Source organism: Rhinolophus sinicus, linkage group LG04 (assembly GCF_036562045.2).
Source record: "Rhinolophus sinicus isolate RSC01 linkage group LG04, ASM3656204v1, whole genome shotgun sequence".
NCBI classification, from domain to species: Eukaryota; Metazoa; Chordata; class Mammalia; order Chiroptera; family Rhinolophidae; genus Rhinolophus; species Rhinolophus sinicus.
Window position 1 is genome coordinate 97,339,475 of NC_133754.1, and position 9,784 is coordinate 97,349,258.

At 39.1% G+C, this 9,784-nt stretch overlaps 1 protein-coding gene across 2 annotated transcripts in view; it reads left to right on the forward strand.

Annotated features, from left to right (window-relative positions):
• Nucleotides 1-9,355, forward strand: part of NUP58 (nucleoporin 58) — a 51,841-nt gene extending 42,486 nt beyond the window's left edge. Inside the window, exon 15 of one of the 2 annotated variants that reach the window (XM_019736447.2) lies at nucleotides 9,181-9,355. In XM_019736447.2, coding sequence (XP_019592006.2) covers nucleotides 9,181-9,263 — 83 coding nt within the window. In that variant the 3' untranslated portion in view covers nucleotides 9,264-9,355. Of the gene's footprint in view, nucleotides 1-1,495; nucleotides 4,257-9,180 lie in introns of those variants that run through there. The other variant, XM_019736445.2, reaches the window with a different exon arrangement.
• Nucleotides 9,356-9,784: the final 429 nt, after the last annotated feature.

Consider the following 9,784-nt stretch of genomic DNA (forward strand, 5'->3'; position numbering starts at 1 on the left):
AACAAGTGCTTATATAAGAATTCTCAAAAATACAGCTAACCCAAACGCTTTTCAGAATCACGTGATCTGGGCAAATATTTGATATCAAATCTAGTTTTGAGTTTGGTTTGGTAAAGTAGGCATATCTTTAGAATCCTAATCAGCATTAAATAATACTCTTATTCTACAAGTTTTTTTAGGTTAACTCTTTAACAATAACTATATTGTGTACTTAAAATGCTTTTTCTAAATCTCTTTGGTAACTTGGAACTTGAAAGTTTTGTTAGCTAAATTAAATTATGGATATTTATTTGTATTCTAAGTAATTACCAAATGAGAATCTTGAGAAAGGAAGTTTTATGTGTGGTCAAGCTTATTAAGTTAAAATAAATTTAATCAAGTAAGTGAATTTAAATATCAAAAGCAAGCTGATGCAGAATTAGAGTTAGATTTTTCTTTCTGCTAAAAAAGGACAGTTTCTGGAGCTCTTGGTCTGCTACTGATAATGTGAAAAATGTTGTCTGCCTGGAAAGCAAAGATTCTGTGTTTTGTCAAAATAATTTTCTGTGTTTTATGTTGCTGTAACCACGTCCTTGATTACATAAGAAAACTGAATCGCCTCAGTAGTAAGAACTAAGCTTTGCTAACAATTATGTAAACTTCTGTATTTGTGTTTGAAATTTTTTAGGTCCACTTTGGTTACATGGATAATTAAGTATTGCTTGTAATGACTTATGATCCTATTTAGTCAAATGTCTAAAGTTCTTGATGTATTTTGACAAACTTCCCAAAATTTAAATTACAAATATAGTTTTGACCTGGGAGTAACTGAAGTGTTTCAGAAGAGCCCCGGGAACACCTCAAAAGATTAGTTTTCTCTCCTTGCAAAGGAGAAATATTCAACTATTAGGCTTATTTTGGTGTGTTGAAATTACATGGGAAACTTTGTCAAAATAAATAATTATGTTGCATTTATATGCATATATTCTTATTACTGAATGAATGTTCTAGAGAAGTCTGATGGCAAGTCCTTGCCTTGGCTTTTCTGGCCTCAAGAGGCCTTTTAAATTCAGTCTGAAGATTTTAGGAAAATTCCAGCAAAGCAGATTTAAAGGTGTCTATATGGTTATTTCCTATTCTTACTGGACTTAAACAAATAATCTCTAGAATCTACAATGTCCTGATACAACATTTTCATTTGGTATGTGGAAGTGTTATGTTTCAGAGAAAAGCACATTCCTTTGTCAGTTACGTTATAATCAGATCTATAACCATGCCATCTTAAGTTTTTGTCATTTACAGTCAGTCCTGAGGTCTGTCTTTAATAACTACTCATGAGTTTGCTTCTAGCAGGCAGATGTACCTGATTGATATACCTTCCCATCGCGTCAGCCCCAGAGATTGGTTATTATTAAAATCATGGAAGAACAACCATCCTGGTGATCAGCTTGAGCCCAAGTGGGTGAGGCCCTACCGGGTTCTTTTAATAATCCGTTCCTCTGTTAAATTGATCCAGCTCCTCTTAAGAACACCCAGGAGGGCTCCACTGCTGACACAAATTCATTCAGAAGGCCTCCAGAAAGCAGAAGGAGACGTGCTCCTGTTCCAGCCAGAGATACTCCCCAAAAGTCGGAATACACATGCACACCCCTAACAGATCTCAAGTTACTGTTTAGAAGACAACTAACAAAAGATAAGTAATGCACAAGCGCAACTCACTTCCGTGCATCTTTGTCTTCACTTTCCTTGTCTATATTTCTAATACTCCACCTGCCTTACACCATCTCCTTTGTACATATAATATTCAATTAGCTTCCTTTAAATTTTCCCAACCAGCTCAAAAGGGACGCTCTCCAGTATTCTGACTATCTACCTTGCTATCAGGAAGATGGTTTTTAGCCAGCGTTTGCCAGGACCTTATCGCCCTGGTAAGGAGTGGGAGCTCATGAATATGTGATTAGAAATCATTCAGTAACTTGAAGAGTAATAGCCAATGAGACTGTTCAAGCCATAGCATCTCCAAAGGAGGCCTTATAGTCTCTCTGGCCAAAGCTGTATTAGATCATTGAATTGCTTTGGGTTATTTTCCAGCTGAACAGGGCGGTGTCTATTCACTGGCCAAGTGTTGCTGGAGAGCAGGAGACCAGGGCATGAGAGTACTAGTTAATACAGGACAGCAGTGCCAAGCGGGCACGTGGGCACCTGTGCAGTTAGGTACAAAGCAGTTCCATTCCCTGAGCCCCTAGATTTATGCTCCTAACCCGCATCTGGGGCTCTTTATCAATCCTCCACCTTGCACAGGAGGGCAAAGGTTATTGCCGAGGCAGTTAGAAGAACAAATTACGCTGACGTCAGTATAGGGCTGGCTCCTGGCCGAGGCTGAGGAGCTGCTACAAGGGAAGTTCCTCTGGGCATGTCTGGCAAAGGCTCCAGCCTGATGCCTTGGCACCAGGGCTGGTAAACGGCCAGCGTCAGCTGCTGTTCAGGGCTCCTCAAGATACTGAACCAGGGGAGGGGACATTGGAATGGGGGTTGGTCTGGCAACTTCCCCCAGGTTGGATAGGATACGTCTTGCAGAGAGAGAGAGGCGTTTCCCGGCCAGCTAAAGCGGCCCCTGTTGATCCAGGAGAAGAAGTCTGGGCTCAAACGTTCTGTGGATGGGAACCAACACCGAGAGCACTCAGGCCGCTCAGCGTGGTGCAGCCACTCCACATCGCACATGACCTGGCACCGTCACCTGACGCTCACCGCCTGCCTGTACAGAACCCGCAGGCTGCACACGTGTTACCTGATGGAGATAATGCCGCTGCACTTGCTATACTGAGAGGAAAGAACCTCAGGATGCACTGGGGACCTCAGGAAGAGAGGAACTCACCCAGGCGGAGTCTGGTGGCACGTCCTTGCCTTGGATTTTCTGGCCTCGACAGGCCTTTTAAAATTCAATGTGAAGATTTTAGGAAAATTCCACCAAAGCAGGTGGTACCTATGGTTAATAACTATTCTTCCTGGACTTACACAATCAGGCCAAGTCTATTGAAAGAAGACTTGTGTTGCAGATAAATTAGTCTTAATTTGGCTATCTTTGGTGAAAATGGGCTTGATTTTAGAAAATTATATTTCAAAAGGAACTATAGTATACCTTTGTGGATATTAGATTCTAGTGCTGTCCATTGCCTTAAGTTTTGTTTTCTACTTGTAAACTGGACTGAATCCTGAATTCTTCCAGTGACTTGGAATCATTAAGCACTAAAGCTGCCCTTTTCCTGAACCTTGCAATTGCAAACTGTAGCTGGACGACGTGATAATACATTTCAGAGCGGTTGGTACATTAGCTCATGCTTAAACAAGCTCAGTGAGTAATGCTGTGTAGGCCACACAGAGTTTACCTGAGCACCTGATGACGTCATCAGAGACATTTCAAACTACAGAAGGAGCTTCCAGCCTAAAAACTTAGAAACTGGCTTATAGTTTGCTCTGATCATTAACCTTTGTTTTTCCTTTGTTTCCGTAAATTTTGTCAAATACTGATGGTATGGAATTTAACCCCTATAGTCAGCCGTTTGGTGCATTCTACTGCCCAGGCTCTAAGACACCAACAGTCCTTGACATGGGTCGTTGTCTAGACAGCAGGTTGCTCTAGATTACTTGTCGGCTGAACAAGGAAGTGTTTATACGAGTACAGTGGCCAACTCATCATGGTTCGGGTCCTGGAGGACATAATCACAAAAGTTACTCTTTATTCTTTGTCTCATATTAGGATACAGGTATCCTGGGCTGCTGCTGCTTCTTCCATTGCTGTGGTCTCTGCTTGCAAATTGAACACCCAGAATGCCCCCTCTAAGGCTTAGGGAACTTCGCGGAAGAGGTGGGCGTGTGAGATTGTAAGAGCCCGATGAGAGGGGCACAATGGACAGACAGATCTGACTCCATCTTAAAAGCTGACCCTCCCTCTTAATTGAACCTGGAGATTGAGGAATGAACAACAAAAGGGGGCAATTGTAGCAGAGTGAAATGCTCGGCCTCTCCGACTCCATCTTGGTCCAGCTTGCCTTGTGCCCGTGGCCTTCAGGCTCATAGCTCCCGCTTTGTCTGACATATCGACTCGCTCATCATTAGAGGAATCCTGCTTGTGCTTGAGTTTTGCAAACAGCTCCTCCCAATTCCCCTTCCCTTGACCTAAAAGAAGCCTGAACTCGATTCTTTTGAGATGGTGTTGAGGATTAGGTCCCCATCTTGGTTGTGGCCTTTTTGATCAATAAACCTTTCCTTACTCCAAATTCTGACGTTTTGAGTTTTGGCCTTTTGAAGGTCAGGTGCGTGGACTTTGAACTGGTCACACTTTGAGAGTTGTTAAGTTTTTGATCACTGCGGTCACTTTGAGGTAGGTGATGTGACCATTTCTCTTTTACAGATGAGGGGAGAAGCAAAGTCATTTGCCCAGAGTTATACAGGTATTAAAATAGTGATGCCAAGACTCAAATTCCAACATCCCACGTGTCATTCTAGTAAAACCTTTTTGAAATAAAATGCCATCTTTATTAAATGATCCTGCTTTCAGCTCAATGTCATTTTCAGATTTAATTCTAATGCCTTCTGTATCGTTAAATATTGAGAAGGCAGAAGAAAAGTTAAATCACTGGGGCCAATGAAATTGTTTTCATTTCTTTGAAGAATTTTTTTTCTCATAGATAGACGTGATGACTTGTTTCAAGGGCACCAACTCTAAACAACATGAACGACAAGTTCTCATCTTGGTGAACTATATGTCCACAGGTGCCACTTTGAAAACTGAGATAAACTAACCTTTAACTGGACCTTCTAGACTGAGCCCTTGTTAGATGTAATGATTGTATCTTTTAAGATAATCTATTGAGAAATTCCTAAAAACTACCACTTTTAGACTCCTGATGTAGGTTGATCCAGTGGTGTGTGTGTGTGTGTGTGTGTGTGTGTGTGTATGTACAGATATAATTTAAATAATCCTATGTATGTATAAATAAAATTGAAAGTCATTCCTGTTTTTGATAACCTAAGTATTTAAATATATATTTTATATACTTTTGTATATTGATATTTTGCCCCTCTTATTGGCTTTATTAGTCCTGTGAGTTTATTACTCTTGAAAATAGAGAATTGTTTTCATTCTTATTTTTAATCAGAATTACACAAGACAGTTTAAAGAATCAAATATTTCTATAAGATTTGTTACAAAAGCAAGTCTACCTTTTCTCTCTATTTCAAAGTGATAATTGTCACCTCTTTACACTTTGGGTCAATTTTGTTCTCAGTCCCACTGTCCCCCCTATAAGTTTAGAATTTAGCTTTCTTGATAGGCTAAGTCACTTTTCAATTCCAGTTTCTAAAATTTCATTGCTATTACCGGTTTTTCATATTCTTATTGTCATTGTGGTTTCAGGCCATCTTTTAAATTTTTAAATCTTTTTATGGTAATTTTGTTGGAAATTCTTTTAATTTTAAATTTCCCTTTTTTTTTTTTTTTTTTTAGGAGTTCTAATTGGCTGTTTAAAAATTATGCCCGGTCACTTTTTGATAATCTCTTGTTCTATACTTATACTTTTTCTTTAAGCATTTTTTAACATACTTATTTTGTCATGATAAGTCCAATATCTAAAGTCAATAGGGTCTTATTTGATTTTCCTGCTGGCTTTTGCCCCTTTGTCTTTCTCCTTGTGTGTTTGTGATTTTTACTTGTGAGCTCATCTTTGATAGGAATTTATCTTTGAGAATTCTGAGGCTGAAGATGTGTTCCTCCAGAGGGGATTTGCATTTGCTTCTGTCAGGCAGTTGAGAACGCTACCAACCCAGGTCTACTTTAAGATAGCATTGCACTCGGAGTTTTTTAATCCACATATGTAGTGTGAATTGAAACCATAGCCCCTCCTGAGAGTCAGAGTAATGAATTCTCAGAGCAGAATTTTCTTTCACTTGAGAGAGCCAAAGCAACCACAGGCAAGTTTTCTTTGTCAGACTCTTTCCCTTTCTTCCTCTCTCTCCTCCCTCTGTCCCTCCCTTCCATTTGTGTATGGTAATAGTGTTCACAAGGGGTCCAGCTAAAACTCCTATTGGTAAAGAAGGAGAGAATTTTACTTGGGGGACAACAAGAAGACTGCCTCAGGAGAGCCTTGGCTTGCCCCCCAAACACCTACTAAAACCTCTAGACCCTTGGCAGCTATCATCTCAGTAGCCCCCCTTCCTCAAGTTTTCATTTCATTTTTGGCTTCTAGGAATTTACTTTCTTGCTAGCTCAGCTATGAGTTTAAAAGGTGTTTTGAAAAATTGTACTCATTATTTTCAGGTGTTTTGTAGTGGGAGTGTGTTTTAGGAGATGTAATCCAGATATAGTTTTGAATAGAAGGCCTTTACCTGGTTTTTATGGGTACGTATTCTATTGAATCTACCTTATTCCTGATATGGATGTAAAGTGACCTAGATTGCATCTGATCCCAGCAGTGATTTTATTCTTTTTTGCTCGTGATCTAGTTTATATTATCCTTTCTTCAAAATCACTGTCCTTCACTTAGCTTTTATTTTAATTTTACTTTGGCTTTCACTTTAACTGTGTCTGGAGTTGCTCCTTATTTTCAGCTTCTGTAACTGTGCATTTGGAGATTGCAAACTAGGGGTCTGCGACTTGATCTGTTTAGTCTACAGAATGTTTCCTGACTTTTGAAAATATGATTTTGCATGAAATTCGAAATGCCTTAATTTTGAAAAGTCCGTGGATAGATCTGGTGGCAGTGCCTCGGCCTGCATCTCTCCCGGCTCAGGATGCTGCACTTTCAGAACTGTCATTTACCGTGCAGTCTGTCCCGGTCCCCACCTCTACCTACCTCTCTTCCCGCTCGCGTCATGGTACTTGTTGAATTACCTGCCATACCAATGTAATAATTTGCTGTATTTCACACTGGCTTTGTCAAATCCGTTCCCCACCTTTAAATATTACAGGACTCTGTACACACTTCTTCACTAGTTTTGTGACTAGTTTAGTAGGGTGGGAAAGATATCTTCTCCATTTCCCAGTCAGAAAAACCAACGCACATAGACCCAGAATTCTGGCCTTCCCTGTTCAGGTGTTAGAATGGTTAATCTGCTCACAAATAAGCCTTAGGAAGGAAAGCATAGTCACCATGTAGTGAATTCCTCAGTGCTGCGGAAAGCCTCTCTGGATCAATCAATCAATCATCACTGTGAATGCAGTTTGGATCCCAGTTGGAGCCATGCAGTACTAGGCAACTGACAGCAGAGGGCGGGAGACGATTTTCCTCCTGCCCAGGGTGTGTGAGCAATTTCTTGCACTGTTATTCAAGGCACAGCGTTTGTTTCCCGACCTATTATTTTATGGGTTAAAGTTCTATGATGGGACTTTTTGTGTGTGGGTGTTTTGTTCTTTCTTAGGTACAGTCATAACAAAGAATGATTCCTTCCAATCATTGTTTACATCTTCTGTATGAGCTGAACAAAGAATTGGTCTAAAGAACAATGCTCTTTAAAATAACTTAGCCATTAAGAATAATGCACTGAACGTTTATTCCTTCTCGACTCAAGAAGAACCTTCTGCTCCTATACACTGTGTTATGTGCCGTTGGTTTAGAATTAGTAATTCTTCACTTTTAAAACCCTGTGCTCTCTGATAGTCACAAACATATTTAGTGAGCAGCTGCTATAAGCCAAGCAGGAGTGTTTGGTGAGTTCATTGTGCCTTAGTGCTTTTATCTGTGCTGTCCGAAATGGTAGCCACTGGCCATATGTGGCTACTGAGCAATTGAAATACTGCTGGTGTGATTGCGAAATTGAACTTTTACTTTTTCAATGGAATCAATTTAAATTTAAATTTTAAAACTGGCATTCAATTCAAATGTTGGGCAACAGTTAAGTGTATTTGGAAGAACTTGGATATCAGAGTTTACTTTTTTTCAATTGTAAATTTTATGCAATCTCAATGCAGATCTAGTGGTTTCAAGGCAAATTGAGCATCCAAATTGGGAAGCATTTAGGTACAAACTTCTCACTGGGTTTTGAAAACTTAAAAGAAGTTTGTAAAACATTTCAAATATTTTTATATTGATTTCATGTTGAAATGATATGATTAAATAAAATCTATTACCAAAATTAATTTTACGTGTTTCTTGTACTTGTTTTAATGTGACTGGTATAAAATTTAAAATTACATACACGTGTATGTGACTTACTTTATATTTGTTGGGCAGTGCTGCTATACATGGTCCTGGGACCACATATGGCTTATACACCTGAAAGAGAAATAAATTGCAGATATTTAATTTGCTTCTTTTTGAAAATCTCTTGTCAGTTGTTCCAACAGCCTCCTACCTGGCATCCCTGTTTTATTGTCTCTATCGTCCTCCATCAGAATCCTTAGTTATCGTCTCAAAATGCAAATAGGATTGCGTATAGCCATACTCTTTGGTATTCTTTATTCCAAACTCTAGCATAATATAAAAGGCCCCTCACAACCTGTTCTCTACTTTCACCAGCCCCTTCTGATACTGTCACACGAAGGCCATTCCAGAACGCTGTTCTTTCCCACCACTTTGCTTTTGCACGCGCTGTTTCTTTTGTCTGGAAGAAATGTGAACCTGTCAGCACCATCTTTCCTCATCCTTCCTCATCTCCTTCTTCAGATCTTCAGCTGGATCTCCTCTACAGCTTCACTCTGGTTAGACTTTGGACCTTATGATACAGGCTTACTACGTTGTATTTTTGTTACTTGATGGTATGTTTATCTCTCACATTAAATAGTATACCAGAACGGGAGCCCTGTCTTGTTTTTGTTTTGTTTGTTTTTATCCTCAACACTCAACATCTAATTGGACTCCATAAATATCTCTGGATTAAGTATTAATAACTCGTGAAATGGGAAAAGGATTAATTCAGTGACCCATGGCTGACCTTTCTCTGTATAGGTGTTGGAACTGGGCCACTAGGTTTAGAATTTCTGTTCCACTACTTAGTAGGTGTGTGACTTTGGCCAAGTTATTTAACATCTTTGTGCCTCATCAGTAAAATAGAAATAATAATACTTTATCTTACAGGTTGTGAAGATTAAAATGAGTTAACATGTAAAGTGCTCACGTAGCTGCCTGGTGCAAGCTAAGTGTGCAATAAATATTAGCTATTACAGTTGTCATAATGCAATCTAAACTATTTTTCTTTTTCTCTCAGGCAAAAAATCACAGGTTTTAACAGGATTTCGAAAACCCAGTGTTACAGAAACCAATGAAGTAGGAAGAAAAATCCAGTTCTGAGCAATCATTGAATCAAGAAATACCTAGTTGGCAAGGAAGTTCTGATTATCATTTTGTGAATTGCATTATTTAAGAACTGAACTGTATGTCTTAGAGTGAGTTTGGTCAAGATTTTTAGAATTCAGGAAAGACAACTTGACCTTGATGTTTAAGGACAATCTAATGGGTCACATACTAGATACTGACAGTGTTTAAAGGAACTGGGAAGGAGACCACTAATTCAGTGTACATAAGGAATTGTGGAAAGTTCACAGATGGAATGGGAAAATGTGATACAAGACACAATTTACCAACTATAGTGAATTAAATATTTGTTGACTTGAATTATGCAGCTCTTTTTTTTTTAAAAAAAAGCTTTATTGAGATATAATTTACATTCTATGCAATTTATCCATTTGAAGTGTACATTCAGTGGTTTTTAGTGTATTCACAAAGTTGTGCAATATCACAATCTAATTTTAGAACATTTTTGTCACCCCCCAAAAGAACTCCCATACACAGTAGCAGTCACTCCCCATCCC